Here is an 18,910-nt window from a genome sequence, read left to right as displayed (position 1 = left end):
TGCACAAAACCTTGCCACAAAAATACAACACATTTTGACGTATTTATGAAATATCACATAACGCTATTTTGGTCGGCTTTGTTTATTATGAATTTCGCATCTAAGGATAAAAACCCTTTAAGTTTTGTTTTGTAAAAGCTCTAAAATCTGTGTACATGTGCTCGTACACCGCATATCAAAGATGTACTGTACTACGAATAAATTGACTCGACATTTGGCTAAATCTTTGAAGCATGTTTGGTAAACTCCGCGTTTTGTTCTATGTGTACCTCTTTTGTCAAGGCCCATCCACACTTGTGTGTACACTAGTGTTTAAGTCCGTATGCCTTTCGTATTGATATTTTTTTGTTTTAGGCAAAGTTTGCGAACGAAGAATTATTTTTTCGGTTTGGTGTAAAGGCTAATCAACCGAGGGTCAAAATTTTTAATGCGGAACTCATACGGACCTGGATATACGCAGAAGTATGAACAATCCATAAAACGCGGACACAAATATCAGTCAAAATCCCTTGAAGTAAACACAACATTTAACCCAGACGTTTTCAGTATCGCAAATTCTTACCTACCAGTATACCACAATGGTAAATAGTACACAATGGCATGTTGTAGTATGTCATAATTTATCTTGTCTTTCCAGTGATTTATCCCATAAAGTTATCCACGAAATTGCACCGATTCAATATTACATAGAGGCTTTATTTTGGGTCTTGAGTATGGCAATATTGTCTGACGTTTTTCATCCACTTTATTTTATTTTGGTAACACATTTAATGACGTTTGACGTCTAACGTATGAGACAACAAGATTTAAGCACGCACACCTTTGTAAGAGCTATCCTACAAATTGATACAACATATATGTATTGTTTGTAATCTGATCTTCGGACAAAAGCAGTACATCTTTGTTGATGGTGGCAACACTTGGCCGAGTGATCTAAAATGGGACTGACAACACAGAGTAAAGTGGATCTGATGTGGCGGGTAGATTCAATGTGATAACTTGACGGAACTTGTGATGTCTCTAATATTTTGTCAGTCGCTGGTTTGACGGACTGTTCAGGTTATTGACCTCCGTTCTACCCATGATCACTGACTAACCGGACTGAAGATCTATAGACATAGAATTTGGGATGGCTATCTGTGAAAACTTGTGAATGGGCAATTGCGATACTCAAAACAATTTCGCTACAAAACATTCTGTTTGGTGGCGTATCCGACGTCCATTGGCGTTTTAAAATCCTGCAAATCATTATGTTTTCTTCTCAGAAGAGACATTGACTATTAATCCTGTCAATAGCCATGGAGTTTCCCATATGTATACGTAGCGACATCTAACAGTGCAAGACTGTCATAAAAGTATAAGATAAAAGGCTATAACTTTTTATTTTATGATAAGCCTGTAGTACCTTTTCTTTCAGGGTCCGACTCATAGTGTTCTTATGAATCACGTTTGAGGTTCAAATCCCAGTCTAGCTATGGCTGATGGTGTTCTAATAATCATTCCATCAAAAATGGGGAAATTATTATATGAAGTATTCATTTCAATGCCAGGGGACCACTGATACCAAAATCACTTACACCTCCTGTCGACAAAATGTGGAACTGCACCATAGTCATACCAGAGAAAGAACGCAAGGCACATTTTTATAGTTTCATATTTTATTCAGAACAGAACCGCATTCCCAGCAATTAGAAGCAAAACAAAAGTATATCCATAATTGTTAAATCATTCGATAAGCGATCACCCATTCGTACTGAAATTACTTATTTCACCCCTATTGACTTAATGTCAAAATTATTAGAATTTCTCTTGAAAAATCATGTCCATGTATATTACTCCAGGATGGTGTTTTACTGTTACATCTCTTCCTCATTGTTTTGTTGTTCTGAAAAATAATTTTCATAAAACCTCATTATGCATCATACACTCGATGTTGACAACTTCTAATCCACTGATTTTCACCCATCCAATGTTGATTGAAAAACAACAAAGATGCTCTAAACACCACAACCTCTGTAATGTGGCATGGACAAGGTGTAGCTTAGTTAACTTATGGTTTCCATAACCCATTACCTTAAGTCATTTCTATACACCATAAAATGTTTAAGTATTCTACATGTGTCTCTGTCATCTTTGATTTATAGCTTTCTTTTACATCTTGTTGTTTTGCAATGCATTGTGTCAAGTAAATCAGGTCATTCCAATCAAGGAGACACTTTGTAACTGGTCAACTATCAAAGCAAGGAGGTTTCAACCTCCTTGATTAAAGTAATTTCTTATAAGTCAGTGTATTGAATCATTGAATTAACAAGTGCCATGTCCATGTATGGTTTACATAATTTTACATTACAATTTATAAGGCAGTACAGTTTTGAATCCATATAGTTATCTGACAAAATGTAAGTTTCCTTTCTACTTTTTTGATCATTCAAAAATAATGGCAAATCTCACTTCAATGTTCCGTGTTTCACAGACAAGCACTGATATAACATTAATATAATGCTATGATTTTACTGTTATAATATGCCTTATGTAGTCTGAATATGCAAGAATTACTAATTTTTAATTATTGCATGCATTGTATTATATTAGATAAAATGTGAACTAATGATTTGGTCATTTTAAATCATAAAGCTTGTAAAACATTAAACATACATTAATTTTTGGTTATGGTCAAATTTAAGTTTTAGGAAACATGATATAAAGAATTATGCCGTCTTCAATTTTAGAATGATGTACATGTACAGACATGTTTTCTTTACATTTATACGGCTGTTAGCCACAGTACTCTGGAAAAGTACTTCTTTGACCTGAAATGACCAGTGTTTGGCATTAATTAACTTATCTATATCATATGTTTCAGCAGTAATAAGCAGCTTGCATAGCATGAACCGTTTGGCTCAGAAATAGACTTAACCCTTGATGTCATGCCAAAATGATGGGATGAACATTTATATGTGATGATTTTTTATTTCAAATACGTTTAAATTTGGTTTTCTTGAACCATCAAATTTGGGGATCAATGGTCAATAAAAGTTCAGACCTGATGAATGGATCATAATTTTATTATAAATTTGACTTGCATTTCATTTTTCAAAATGTGGTCTGTTACTCTTTCCAAAAAGGAGTTTCATCTGTCAATCATAAAGCATGTTGTCATAGATTGGTTGGGAACTGATCAGTGCAATGAATTGTGTTGTTTTGACTGCCATTTTTAGTAAAATAATTTTAAGTTAGTTACTTAGTAATACTCAGTGTTAATTTAGTGTATTGATATATTATGTGTGCCATCAAAATAAAACCAAGCGGAACAAATTGTAAGGAAGGGTGAGCTTACCCAAAATCTATAACAATATGACCATTAAAGATGTAAGTGAAGTTTTGTATTTGATATGCATTTCATCCAGACCATGTGCAATGTACATTTACATTCAATTTGTAACTGGGATTTCATTGCAGTTTCGAAGGGACCTTCATATCTGGTGCCAAAGACAAATAAAAGTATTACTGTACTTTGCTTCTTTCATAACTGTGACCCGTTTTTGTTGCAATCTGGTGGGATATTCTCCCACTCATCAACTATTCACATTTGTAAAGACTGATGTCCTTGCACTTATCAAAGTAGCATTGACCACAGCAATCTGCACCATCCCACAGGTCCACATGTCCGGTAGCAGTCTCGAAGTCACAGTCCTTGAATACAATGATTCCCTGGTGGCCCTGTTGAGAGATACCATATAATATTACTACAATATTCATTCACATTTTGATTTATTGTCATTAATATAATTTTTTAATATAATATCCAGTATTTCTTGGCATTTATCTGCTCCTGTTCAGTTCTGTATCAATTCATCATTCACCTACAAGCCTATTAGCCTCTTTAATGGATCTGTATGGAAAACATATTATTGCTGTTGTGTTTTTTCTTGCTGATATTGAAATGATGATTTTTGCCAATGAGCAGCGTATCTCTAACTAATATGATTTGTGTCAATGAAGGTTAGACATCCAGGTAATGAGATACGCCAAATAGCAGTTACTCAAACATTATGATATGATTTTGGAAAAGGTCAGATGCTTGAGACACCATCCGACATCTTCAGTCAGTGATATTTGGACCATTAGCTTGTTTCTCTAATAAAGACATATGTAATTGGATTGATCTTTACCGCATAGTCCGCCTGATTCTTTCCAGTGATGGCTGGGGCACCTATGGTCTCCTGCAGGTAGCAGCACATAGTTGCAACACGGATGAAGTATGGATTCCTGTTCCTGTCCCTCACTCCAGCCCAGTTTTCTCTGCATTCATCTGGCACCTCCATTGTCATTCCTAAAACAGTCGGGAAAATTGTGTTATGCAGTTATCATTTTGTAGGTAGATTAAAGACATTGATTGAATGCATAATGTCTTTGGGTATTCAAATTGTGTGTCCCCAACTGATTTACAAAATGTATACTATAGGTGTTAATAGGGGACATGGCCAAGGAAGTTGGCATTATCCATGACCATGTAATGTAATCAATGAATCGTTAAATTTTTTTCAGGAAGCTTGGCATGAATATGTGCTATCAAAGATGTCGCATGTCGATTGAAAGAGGTACATGATAGCTAGTATTTTAGTCTGCAACAAGAATTTCAAATGTAGGATTTTTTAGCCTAGTGTCTAGACTTGTTATCTTTTGTCTGCTCTGGACGGGTTGACAGTTGGGAGCGGACCAAAGCTAACAAGGCTGGGCACTAGGCTAGGAATTCCTGATGGTGCAAGACTACATGAAGGTCACCAGACAAATTAATTGTTGCATTCCCAGTCAACTGTGAAAGTACATGCAAATTGTAGTTACAAATATCTAAACTTTAATTACTTACCACTCTTAGTAATGGCGTAGCTGACACGCATTGCACAAGTGTTTTTGTTTGCCAGATTTTTCAGCCAGGCATCCAAACCCTCCCGATCTACGATATTATCCCAAGTGAGGGCAGGAGGGGGATAATTGCCTTTCAAGTCTCTAAAGGCTGGCCATTCTGAAAAACAAAAACTGTGATTCATGAGGAATGACCAAACATGCTGGCATTTTGGTATTTGTGCGGTATTTGCCTTGCGTGGGGACAGAGGCATATTGTTTTATGTTTACAATCTCTGAAAATATTTAAAGAATGTTACGTTTATTCCCAAGAAAAGCGTTTTAAGGTAGCCTTCAGCAGTGTAGTTTTCGGGTGGAAAATGATCTTGGCCAGGTAGAACGACAATGTCGATGAAGATAAACATGATGATTTTATGGAACGATGATCAATGCTTGAAATTCTATCGCAAGTAAGAACAACATTATAGCTGTTCACTTTAGAGGGTTTGGTTTCACCTTTCCAGAGTAAGAAGGACACATAGCTGAAGAGACCATAAGCACATAATGTTTTAGATTACATAATCTGTCGCCATTGTCATATTTGTATCACAACTTTTGTTATTATAGAAATTTCTACGACGGATGACCAGGATAAAGAGGTGACCGCACCTATAGGCAGGTTTGGCTAATACTGAACTGGAATAGGATGTCCTCAACTTGGTACACAAAATATTTGAGACATTCCAAGGATTTTATACACAGATTTTAGCTTTGCTTGCCGTGGTAAATGTGAGGCATCCTATAAAATAGGTGCCGAGTGTCCTTGTCTGGCGTTCAAAGGGAAAAGCAATAGATAAAAGTTATCTACATTCTGGAGCAGTAAGTTCTTCACCTATAGCGCCATCAACTTCAGCATCTTCCTCTGTAGGTGTTTCGTTTGTAGATGTTTCATCTGTATCTTCTTCACATTTGTAAAGCCTGATGTCATCGCACTTATCAAAGTAGCATTGACCACAGCAATCTGCACCATCCCACAGGTCCACATGTCCGGTAGCAGTCTCGAAGTCACAGTCCTTGAATACAATGATTCCCTGGTGGCCCTGTTGAGAAATACCATATAGGACCATATATGTGAGACAATGTAGCTGAGGTGGATCTAGGGAGGAGCTACGTTGTGCTTTATTGTCATTCATATATGGTATTGCTTTGCATAATACATAACACTATAATGCAAGCAATTATTAAGTCATAGCCTTATTGCCTTCAAGTTTTTAGCTTATTTATTAGTACAATCTCAGGTTTTGTCATTTTCTTGTAATTACAATGTACCAGGTTTAGATCAATTCATCATTCACCTACTAGTCTAATGGCCTCTTAATGGATCTGTAAGGAGACCTTTGAAAAATAGCTATAACAGTTGTATTATTTCCATGCTGACACTGAAATGACAATTTTTGCCAATGAGCATGATTTGCGTTGTTGAAGGCATCCAGGTAATAAGGTACTCCAAATAGCAGTTACTCAAACATTACGATATGTCGATGTAGGTTAGACATCCAGGTAATAAGATACGCCAAAAATAGTTACTCAAGCAACTGGATATGGTTTTGAAACGGTCAGACGTTTCTTTGGAATCCAAATTGTCTTCAGTCTGAATTGTCTTACAACCTTTCCTATTGGACATCTGAAATTGTCTTCATTCATAGTTAGAGTATAAAAGACCTGTTTCTTCCAGATCTCTTCAGTGTCACTGACGAAGGATAGTGGATTCTATCCGAAACGTCTGACCGTTTCAAAAACATATCCATTACGATATGATTTTGGAAAAAGGTCAGATGCTTCAGACACCATCCGATGTCTCTCGTCAGTGATACTTAGACCAGCAGCTTGTTTCTCTAATTAAGACATATGTTATTGTCTTGCTCTTTACCGCATAGTCCGCCTGATTCTTTCCAGTGATGGCTGGGTCACCTATGGTCTCCTGCAGGTAGCAGCACATAGTTGCAACACGAATGAAGTATGGATTCCTGTTCCTGTCCCTCACTCCAGCCCAGTTTTCTCTGCATTCATCTGGCACCTCCATTGTCATTCCTAAAGTTTTTAAAATTATTTCTTCTATCATTTCATACCATATTTAGTAGGTAGATTGTGTCTTTCCGTCAATATTTTGAACCTCCTTACTTCGGCTGTGTACAAATAACTTATTATGTTAGATTAAAAAACACAGGTACAGGTACAGTATACATGTACATGCTTTACATATTGATCCAGATCTGGCTCTGGACCTACATGCATACAATTATGAATCATTATCTGTAAATTGTTATCATTAGAGGTGGGTACTGGTACGGTATGGCAGTTCAAAACCGTTTTTTTACCGCCTACCGGTCAAGTTAAATGGGACCTAAAAAAAATTAGTGGATGTTGGACCGACTCGAAAATGAACAGCCTACATCAGCACTTGTGTGGCTAATACAGGTCAAAGAGCGAGGTAGAGGAGAGTTGATAGTCATTTTTACCAAGCTTCTAACGTCAAACTTTGTCAAACAGAATCATTTGTTGCGAAATGGACCATTGTTTTGAGTATCGTCAATTCATAAGTTTTCACAGATATTTAGGTCCAGCTAGACATGATCCTCTGGACCTGGATTATAAATGGACCTGAATTTTCTTTACCGATACCCACCCCTAGTATACATGCATGTACCCCTTCTGTCTTTTAAGGAGTTAATTGTCATCTTTTCACTGACATTTACAAATTTGTGTCTCAAAACAAATCTGGCAAATTATCAAAATTGTCCTCTTTGAGATAAATTTACCAAGTCTTAAAAAGTGATGTCCACTAATGATGTCCGTTTATTTGTTTAGACAGAGGTATTGTACACTAGGTGTTCAGGCCCAGACCATTACTTGAACTACATGTTCATGATATATTTTACAGGTACAGAATTGGGTAGTACACAGTCCTATACCTCACCCAGTAAGACAAAATAGCCAAGGAAATACTAAGTAGCCTTCATCAATTGATTACATGAAATAGTATGTAATGTAGACTGCAAGAGGTTCTTGGTACATGTACATAAACTGTGTACAATATTGACCGAAGGAGGCCACAGTAAGACTCCCAGAGCAAGAATTTCTGATATTGCATAATACAACCACTTTTTCACCAGACTAATGAACAGTAAGTATTCCCAACCTATTGTGTGTATCTAAACTTTTATTACTTACCACTTTTAGTGATGGCATAGCTAGCACGTATAGCACAGGAGTTGTCTACCTTGCCCTTCAGCCAGGCATCCAAACCCTCCTGTTCTACGATATCATCCCCGCTGAGGGTAGAATCGGGATAATTGTTTTTCAAGTTTCTAAACGGTGGCCAGGCTGAAAACAAAACAAACCAGTGATTTGTCAGGAATAACTAGAAATCCAAGCATTTGGTATTTGTTCAGTCAACTTATTGTTGATAATTTTTGGCAACACCTTTGGAGCGGGGTATTTTTTTTTACAATTTACGATTGCTCTGAACGTATTCTAAAATTGCACAGATGTATTCCCTACTACATTTTTTCTAACTTTTAATGATAGTTTTTGGCAGTGGGGGTTTGGGGAAGAAAATGCAAGCGCTATTTCTGGCAAGTAGGAACAACTATAATTACGGTAGCCCCTTGTTCAATCCTGTTCAGGTTTTTCTCTACACCTTTCCAGGGAAATAGGGGCGCATAAAGAAACCATACGCACATGATGTTGCATAATCCGTCGCCATAGTGATTTCGTATACATCTCTTGTTGTAATATATCTAAGAATTTGTTGGTGGAAATAGGCTATGTTTATTCATGTTTTAAACAAGATAACACGCGTCTCCTTGACCAGTCCTAGCTCAACAAGAGTTTGGATACCTCATACCTCCATGAAATATTCTGATTATACAAATGATTTCTACATCTGTATAATTTATGCTTGGTTATGCACTCCTTTAAGCAACTTACACAATGTTGACAATCCAATCATTTACTACATGTACTTAGATGAATTAGAACACTTTCACATCAATTTATGCCATATCATGCAAATTAGGGGTATTGATTGATATTTGCTAATATTCCACCTACCACAAACTACATATGTTACAGGTATATGAGTCCTATAATGGAAAACACTGTAAATGTCGATTTTTCTCATTAAGTATGCAAATTAAGTCCAAATTTTCATAATTTGCACCTCATTATGCACAGCTCTGCCAAAGATACCTGCATGCTAAATATCATGGAAATTCATAATTCCTATACTTGTTATGCTCCTTTGAAGATTTTGATAAAATTTCCCCTGCAGTTCCAGAACAAGCTGCTAGGGGGCCCAAACATACATCACTTAAATAAATAAACTTCTTCCTTACAAGCTATCTGCCACCAATAAATCAAAATCATAGCATGTCCAGGTAAAAAAGACGTTCTGCTGCAGTACCAAAGTCACACACCAGGGAGCCCAAAATCGACCCTGACCTTCATCTTTCCAACACCTGCCTACATACCAAATATTCTTACAATCCATCGAGATGTTTAAAGCTATGGTGACCACAAATATCCGGAAACACAAACACACATACAGACACACACAGAGATAGACGCACCAAAAACTATACCTCCATTTTTCATGGAGGTAATTATTACCAGACAAGCGAAAAGTTTCGGGATCATTCCCTGTCTGTCATCACTGCCTGCGGACGTTAATCATCGCCCACCCACAACCGTGACAACAAACAATACGATTGTACATATATAGTTCTTCCTCCAGTGTTTTTTTTTTGTCTAAAAGAAAATGATATTTACACCCAGTCAGGCGTGATACTTGTGCATAAATACTATTCAGATTTAAAAGTATTAATTGCGTTTTTATTAGGGAAGACAAGGGGGAAAACATTGAGAAATCTTGTCTACAATTTTGCAAAGTCTGGAGTAGTAGGTTCTTCACCTATAGCGTCATCATCTTCAGCATCTTCCTCTGTAGGTGTTTCGTTTGTAGATGTTTCATCTGTATCTTCTTCACATTTGTAAAGCCTGATGTCATCGCACTTATCAAAGTAGCATTGACCACAGCAATCTGCACCATCCCACAGGTCCACATGTCCGGTAGCAGTCTCGAAGTCACAGTCCTTGAATACAATGATTCCCTGGTGGCCCTGTTGAGAAATACCATATAGGACCATATATGTGAGACAATGTAGCTGAGGTGGATCTAGGGAGGAGCTACGTTGTGCTTTATTGTCATTCATATATGGTATTGCTTTGCATAATACATAACACTATAATGCAAGCAATTATTAAGTCATAGCCTTATTGCCTTCAAGTTTTTAGCTTATTTAATAGTACAATCTCAGGTTTTGTCATTTTCTTGTCATTACAATGTACCAGGTTTAGATCAATTCATCATTCACCTACTAGTCTAATGGCCTCTTAATGGATCTGTAAGGAGAACATTTGAAAAATAGCTATAACAGTTGTATTATTTCCATGCTGACACTGAAATGACAATTTTTGCCAATGAGCATGATTTGCGTTGTTGAAGGCATCCAGGTAATAAGGTACTCCAAATAGCAGTTACTCAAACATTACGATATGTCGATGTAGGTTAGACATCCAGGTAATAAGATACGCCAAAAATAGTTACTCAAGCAACTGGATATGGTTTTGAAACGGTCAGACGTTTCTTTGGAATCCAAATTGTCTTCAGTCTGAATTGTCTTACAACCTTTCCTATTGGACATCTGAAATTGTCTTCATTCATAGTTAGAGTATAAAAGACCTGTTTCTTCCAGATCTCTTCAGTGTCACTGACGAAGGATAGTGGATTCTATCCGAAACGTCTGACCGTTTCAAAAACATATCCATTACGATATGATTTTGGAAAAAGGTCAGATGCTTCAGACACCATCCGATGTCTCTCGTCAGTGATACTTAGACCAGCAGCTTGTTTCTCTAATTAAGACATATGTTATTGTCTTGCTCTTTACCGCATAGTCCGCCTGATTCTTTCCAGTGATGGCTGGGTCACCTATGGTCTCCTGCAGGTAGCAGCACATAGTTGCAACACGAATGAAGTATGGATTCCTGTTCCTGTCCCTCACTCCAGCCCAGTTTTCTCTGCATTCATCTGGCACCTCCATTGTCATTCCTAAAGTTTTTAAAATTATTTCTTCTATCATTTCATACCATATTTAGTAGGTAGATTGTGTCTTTCCGTCAATATTTTGAACCTCCTTACTTCGGCTGTGTACAAATAACCTATATTATGTTAGATTAAAAAACAAAGGTACAGGTACAGTATACATGTACATGCTTTACATATTGATCCAGATCTGGCTCTGGACCTACATGCACACAATTATGAATCATTATCTGTAAATTGTAATCATTAGAGGTGGGTACTGGTACGGTATGGCAGTTCAAAACCGTTTTTTTTACCGCCTACCGGTCAAGTTAAACGGGACCTAAAAAAAAATAGTGGATGTTGGACCGACTCGAAAATGAACAGCCTACATCGGCACTTGTGTGGCTAATACAGGTCAAAGAGCGAGGTAGAGGAGAGTTGATAGTCATTTTTACCAAGCTTCTAACGTCAAACTTTGTCAAACAGAATCATTTGTTGCGAAATGTACCATTGTTTTGAGTATCGTCAATTCATAAGTTTTCACAGATATTTAGGTCCAGCTAGACATGATCCTCTGGACCTGGATTATGCCTGGACCTGAATTTTCTTTACCGATACCCACCCCTAGTATACATGCATGTACCCCTTCTGTCTTTTAAGGAGTTAATTGTCATCTTTTCACTGACATTTACAAATTTGTGTCTCAAAACAAATCTGGCAAATTATCAAAATTGTCCTCTTTGAGATAAATTTACCAAGTCTTAAAAAGTGATGTCCACTAATGATGTCCGTTTATTTGTTTAGACAGAGGTATTGTACACTAGGTGTTCAGGCCCAGACCATTACTTGAACTACATGTTCATGATATATTTTACAGGTACAGAATTGGGTAGTACACAGTCCTATACCTCACCCAGTAAGACAAAATAGCCAAGGAAATACTAAGTAGCCTTCATCAATTGATTACATGAAATAGTATGTAATGTAGACTGCAAGAGGTTCTTGGTACATGTACATAAACTGTGTACAATATTGACCGAAGGAGGCCACAGTAAGACTCCCAGAGCAAGAATTTCTGATATTGCATAATACAACCACTTTTTCACCAGACTAATGAACAGTAAGTATTCCCAACCTATTGTGTGTATCTAAACTTTTATTACTTACCACTTTTAGTGATGGCATAGCTAGCACGTATAGCACAGGAGTTGTCTACCTTGCCCTTCAGCCAGGCATCCAAACCCTCCTGTTCTACGATATCATCCCCGCTGAGGGTAGAATCGGGATAATTGTTTTTCAAGTTTCTAAACGGTGGCCAGGCTGAAAACAAAACAAACCAGTGATTTGTCAGGAATAACTAGAAATCCAAGCATTTGGTATTTGTTCAGTCAACTTATTGTTGATAATTTTTGGCAACACCTTTGGAGCGGGGTATTTTTTTTTTACAATTTACGATTGCTCTGAACGTATTCTAAAATTGCACAAATGTATTCCCTACTACATTTTTTTCTAACTTTTAATGATAGTCTTTGGCAGTGGGGGTTTGGGGAAGAAAATGAAAGCGCTATTTCTGGCAAGTAGGAACAACTATAATTACGGTAGCCCCTTGTTCAATCCTGTTCAGGTTTTTCTCTACACCTTTCCAGGGAAATAGGGGCGCATAAAGAAACCATACGCACATGATGTTGCATAATCCGTCGCCATAGTGATTTCGTATACATCTCTTGTTGTAATATATCTAAGAATTTGTTGGTGGAAATATACTATGTTTATTCATGTTTTAAACAAGATAACACGCGTCTCCTTGACCAGTCCTAGCTCAACAAGAGTTTGGATACCTCATACCTCCATGAAATATTCTGATTATACAAATGATTTCTACATCTGCATGATTTATGCTTGGTTATGCACTCCTTTAAGCAACTTACACAATGTTGACAATCCAATCATTTACTACATGTACTTAGATGAATTAGAACACTTTCACATCAATTTATGCCATATCATGCAAATTAGGGGTATTGATTGATATTTGCTAATATTCCACCTACCACAAACTACATATGTTACAGGTATTTGAGTCCTATAATGGAAAACACTGTAAATGTCGATTTTTCTCATTAAGTATGCAAATTAGGTCCAAATTTGCATAATTTGCACCTCATTATGCACAGCTCTGCCAAAGATACCTGCATGCTAAATATCATGGAAATTCATAATTCCTATACTTGTTATGCTCCTTTGAAGATTTTGATAAAATTGCCCCTGCAGTTCCAGAACAAGCTGCTAGGGGGCCCAAACATACATCACTTAAATAAATAAACTTCTTCCTTACAAGCTATCTGCCACCAATAAATCAAAATCATAGCATGTCCAGGTAAAAAAGACGTTCTGCTGCAGTACCAAAGTCACACACCAGGGAGCCCAAAATCGACCCTGACCTTCATCTTTCCAACACCTACCCACATACCAAATATTCTTACAATCCATCGAGATGTTTAAAGCTATGGTGACCACAAATATCCGGAAACACAAACACACATACAGACACACACAGGGATAGACGCACCAAAAACTATACCTCCATTTTTCATGGAGGTAATTATTACCAGACAAGCGAAAAGTTTCGGGATCATTCCCAGTCTGTCATCACTGCCTGCGGACGTTAATCATCGCCCACCCACAACCGTGAACAACAAACAATATGATTGTACATATATAGTTCTTCCTCCAGTGTTTTTTTTTTGTCTAAAAGAAAATGATATTTACACCCAGTCAGGCGTGATACTTGTGCATAAATACTATTCAGATTTAAAAGTATTAATTGCGTTTTTATTAGGGAAGGCAAGGGGGGAAAACATTGAGAAATCTTGTCTACAATTTTGCAAAGTCTGGAGTAGTAGGTTCTTCACCTATAGCTTCATCATCTTCAGGCGAAGGTGTTTCACGTGGTGTTTCCTCTGAAGGTGTTTCATGTGGTGTTTCACGTGTAGGTGTTTCACCTGGTGTTTCACGTGTAGGTGTTTCGCGTGTAGGTGTTTCACGTGTAGGTTCCTCACTTGTAGATGCTTTGCAAATAAACTTGAATTCCTTACTGAAAAATAATGTGGCAGATATACATATCCAGCTAAACAAATGGAACAGAAATACATTCAATACAAGGGGCACAAAATCTAGTCATTTTGAGGTCCAATGAAGACCTATTCACATACTAAATGTAAACCCAATTCAACCTTACCTTCTAAAGCTATGTTGGTCTTCTACACATACATGCACACACCACACACACACACCGCACCACACGCGCGCGCACACACACACACACACACACACAAACACACAAACACACACAAACACATCACACACACAAACACACAACACGCACACAACACACACACACAAACACACAACACGCACACAACACACATACAAACACACTCACTCACACACACACACACACAGAAGTGCTGCCGATAACATAATCCTCATGGTGAAGGTAGTAACTGAATTAATTGGAAATTGCAAGTATTGAACATTGGTTCTAACTCTGCACTCTGCCAGTAGTCAACTAGTGCCGATTCAGCGCTGATCCAGTACCTAGAAAAGAAAGGAAAACAAGATTGGCAATGCTATATGACAAAATACATTTCCATGGCGACGTTGGGTGTTGTAGGGGTTGTGCTCAATTTGCAAGAATTCTAGGAATGTATCCACAAGAATGCTAGTCCACAGGCATGTTTGGAATGTTAGATGTTAGACCTGAGGAATGTTACTGGGAGGAATTTGGGTCATACACTCTCCCTGGAGCTTTTGTATTAGAAAAGTCAGTCAGCCAAACGTGATGTACAAATTGAGCAAGTAATGAAAGTTGTATATTTAATACTATCAGGTAGACTTTGCACAATTCCTCCCATTTCCTTGGATGTTTTAATGTGCAATTATCCGACATTGGCAACTTTTCTTCGTGCAGATAGTCCTTATTTTCGGAACTACAAACTACATTAAAAATACCTTTAAATGTGTTGTATTTCATTTATGTCATACCCACCTGAGAAAACCCATGTTTTGATGCAAAATGCGCCAGAAGTTGAACAAATTTGGGGCCCTCGAACAAAAAGTGTTGCAACAGCGTCCGAATCAGGTATTCGAATTGCTTCGAAGTGCCGTATTCGGCCCGCTCGAAACAGTTCGATTTATTCGAATGGAGCCTGTGTGATACGCCTTTCGAACCTGTGCGATACGAAAACGTACGGCCCGGTCCGGTGTGACAGCGATCTCGCCCCCCCGGCGATCTCGCCCCCCCCGGGGGGCGAGATCACTAGCGTTTTCGCCCCCCTTTAGCGTTTTCGCCCCCCCCCCTCCCAGAGCAGCTGGCTACTACATATTACAGGTGCGCAACCTGGTACTATACTGCACCTGGGGAGTAACGTATATGGTGTGTTACCTGGTACCTATATGGCACCTTATTACCGTAAGATGTCATACCTCGAAAGTCAATATTATATTGTTCGGTGCAAACATGACATTGAAATGAAAAAAGACAATTTTTGCAGCTGAGGTGGCATAAAACAGTGCTACTGCGAACGTATAAATCAACACCGTCTATGGTACGGAATACGTCAGCTATATGTTTTCAATTTGTCACAGTGTTTTCTTTCTTGTGCTGGAAACATTTCCAAAGCACTAACAAAAACACACGTGAATAATAGTTTCTCATTATAAACACTATCTACGCGCAAGTTGATATAGCTGTTGCTAAATGCTACACAAACACTGGTAAAATACCTGTCTTAAGAAACACGGGTAAATGCATCAGTTCCTAAATACTAGAAAAGACAGTCATGTTGGAGGTGAAGATATCCCTTGGCCAGGTGCATATACCAAAATGTGCGTTATTCTAATTAATACCTAATATTTGCATAATTAATAAAGACATTACATAGTTCTTTTGTGGTCACTTCATTGTAGAGACTTCATATTGGAGATATATAGGTTGCTTGAGGACAGGTGAATACAATGAAATACATCTTATGTCAAGACTCAGGTATATGCAATAATGGGAATACAAGGGACCAAACCCTCCTTGTCTGAAACAAGTTCAACTATCTTATTACCATGTAATTACGTTAATATTGATACTATGAATGGAGTTATGTATCAAACTCGTGTACTTATATCATTCTGAAACTACATTGTGTGATTTATACCAATCAACTTCTAAAATGTCATGTAAACCCGTTTTTTTTTGGGGGGGGGGCGAAATCGCTAAAGGGGGGCGAGGTAGGGGGGCGAGATCACTAGCCGGGGAGGGCGAGATCGCTAGTGATTTCGCCCCGGGGGGGCGAGATCGCTAGTGATTTCGCCCCCGGGGGGGCAAGATCACGGGGGGGGCGAGAACGCTGTCACACCGGAACACCCGTATCGAACGTTTTCGCGTCACAGGTATGACATAATAAATTTTATGTTTTACATGTTACACATGATTATGCATTATTGTGTGAGTGCGTATACCAGTGTGTGATATATGCCATAAAAATACATTTCGCTCAGAATATAATTACCATTTGCCATTATTCAAAATTATTATGACCTTCATATGTAACACTTCCTGTCTAACTATGTTATATGGCTTTCCCTATCTAGGACTATTTTTCTATGACAAATACCTCCAGTCCAGGGAGCCAACATGACTACTACTATACAGCATGAGCCACTTTCCACCATTGCATTTCTCATGATTACCGAGATATCAGCACATCCTGTATAGATCTTTTGAATGACTTACATACCAAACTACACGTGGACTATTAGCATTCCTATTTCTGAGGGACTTACATACCAAAGATGCATGTTGATTACTATCATTCCTGTGGAAATATTCCGGCACAATACCTAGAGTTTTTTTAACTGAACACAATTATATACCATTTGGCTCGCCCCTAGGGTGTCGCCAATATGAGTAGATGATTGTATTTGGATATAAAGAAATTGACTATAGGAAAAAATATACTATGGATAAACATATCTAGAAGCTTAAGATTGTCTCATTTCAGTGTTTTACGACTGTTTTTGCAACATAACAATTACAGTTCTTACCTGTTTTCTACTACAGTACCTAACTTTTCACTTAAAACCTGAAAATCCAAAATTTGCAAAAAACAACACAATTGTGATATCCGGATCTGCTCGGAGATTGGGATACACACAGTACTAAGTTATGTGTTGGATATAGATATAAGTTGTCAATGGATGACATACACGCAACGCGAGGCATAGTTGTCGATGATGGCCCTCGTAGCGTCGTCGTCAACTTCGAGCAGTTCGCCCCCCGAGGCCTCGCACGTGGCTATGGCCTGGCGGGAGTTTTTGGCCACTTTGGAGAAGTAGTAGCAACTTCCGTCAATCTCCTGGTATCCAGCAGCGCAGTCTGCGACATGATATTAGTATCTTATCAGATATTAGTATTTAATCACTCTTTGTTCTTATAATCATTTTCAGTCACATCCTGGTCTTTGTTAGGGCAGCGGTTATTGTAGATTCAGTCATTTTCGAATGACTCATTTCGCCGTCAAGCCACACAAACTTGATTTTATGGATGCCATCCGCCGCGCGCATTACTTCTCACCTTTACGAAAAAATTACCCCCTCTGAGGCTCCACGTAAGTCCAGAACATGTCGACTCATTGACGCAAAAGGCTAGCATGTGTCGGCTTGTGTAAAATGAAGCAAACTAATTTTGTCAAACCCTTAGTCAAACTGCCCTTATGTGTGTTTTCTCATATATCATCCACACCCTCGGAGCCATATACCTTTCTTCCAATCGCGTATTTCTTTTTACTTTGCTTTCTGCAACACCCATGTAGAATCAACTTTAACCATTAACCATCGCGTACGTATGCATGCGCGTGTGTGTTTAACACTTCCATTTCTCAAAAAGTCACTAATATTCATATGTTTCCTACAAGAAAATTATAAGACAAACCTTGCGCTGTCGCCACTGGTATGGCGAGAAGCACAAGGCACAACAGGAGTTTCTTTTCCATCTGGAAAAAAAATCATTATGTAGTAAAGATTATGTAGCATCCACGTTCTTCTTCCTCCTCTCACTTTTATTGCCGTCAATTGGTAGTCACCTTTTCCCCATCATAACCTATGCCCGTTTCATTTAATTTGGAACAACTGTCAATTGAAATCCCTAAATAACCTGTTTATGAAAACAACAGTTGTAGGTTACCCCGCGGATAAAGGTGAAATACCGTTACAGTACAGATAGACATTTATCCAACGTAGGAGGCTATTTTCAGGTACCGTAGATTAATGGCTGAGGCTTTTAGTGACAAAGCAGGCGACAGCTAGATATAACGTTACACCAATTTTTGTTGTTACTGATTTTCAAAAGGATGTCGCCTTCAAAGATATCAAGTGACCGTAGGTAACATACTCTGTGACATAATTATGGCTAATGTCGGTTGTGATGTTTTCTGTGGTGTATTTCTCGGTGTTTATATCGCATACAGAACACATCACATCAGCTTATACCAAAAACGTATTTAAAAGCTAACATACCTATCACTGCCAAATTTAAAACACAGTCCTGTACGCATTAACAGCGAAATCAGCGTCTCAATCGAACGACACCAAATGAAAACAAGCACAGGTCGAGCACAAAACGTACAGACATAACAATCTGTGTGTATGGTTCAAACATAATCACCGTCCATAACAGTCCCTTTCTGTTCCTGATCATAACGCCTTTCTTTCGGTGAGCCGGAACGAAACATACTCAACCTATGTCGTATACAACGCACACGCTCCTCCAAGTGCTACAAATATAAGGTACACAAATAATTTCATAAAGTTTGAGTTCCCACCGACAATGGCTAATTCTGTGTATATGCGAAATATATAATTTCCATT

The 18,910-nt window shown here is 38.1% G+C and overlaps 1 protein-coding gene across 1 annotated transcript in view; it reads right to left on the bottom strand.

Annotated features, from left to right (window-relative positions):
* Positions 1 to 1,656: 1,656 nt before the first annotated feature.
* LOC118421628 overlaps positions 1,657 to 18,910 on the bottom strand; it is a 21,840-nt gene continuing 4,586 nt past the window's right edge. Inside the window, exons 2-14 of the mRNA XM_035828996.1 lie at positions 17,976 to 18,036; positions 17,252 to 17,420; positions 14,540 to 14,590; positions 13,906 to 14,087; positions 12,161 to 12,313; positions 10,857 to 11,017; positions 9,818 to 10,025; positions 8,077 to 8,229; positions 6,776 to 6,936; positions 5,738 to 5,945; positions 4,871 to 5,026; positions 4,173 to 4,333; positions 1,657 to 3,720 (exon numbers count right to left, since the gene is read on the bottom strand). Coding sequence (XP_035684889.1) covers positions 3,580 to 3,720; positions 4,173 to 4,333; positions 4,871 to 5,026; positions 5,738 to 5,945; positions 6,776 to 6,936; positions 8,077 to 8,229; positions 9,818 to 10,025; positions 10,857 to 11,017; positions 12,161 to 12,313; positions 13,906 to 14,087; positions 14,540 to 14,590; positions 17,252 to 17,420; positions 17,976 to 18,036 — 1,965 coding nt within the window. The 3' untranslated portion in view covers positions 1,657 to 3,579. The remainder of the gene's footprint in view (positions 3,721 to 4,172; positions 4,334 to 4,870; positions 5,027 to 5,737; positions 5,946 to 6,775; positions 6,937 to 8,076; positions 8,230 to 9,817; positions 10,026 to 10,856; positions 11,018 to 12,160; positions 12,314 to 13,905; positions 14,088 to 14,539; positions 14,591 to 17,251; positions 17,421 to 17,975; positions 18,037 to 18,910) is intronic.

Source organism: Branchiostoma floridae, chromosome 8, assembly GCF_000003815.2.
Source record: "Branchiostoma floridae strain S238N-H82 chromosome 8, Bfl_VNyyK, whole genome shotgun sequence".
NCBI lineage: Eukaryota > Metazoa > Chordata > Leptocardii > Amphioxiformes > Branchiostomatidae > Branchiostoma > Branchiostoma floridae.
Note: the sequence above shows the minus strand (reverse complement) of the source record. Positions and strands in the feature narration are given on the sequence as shown.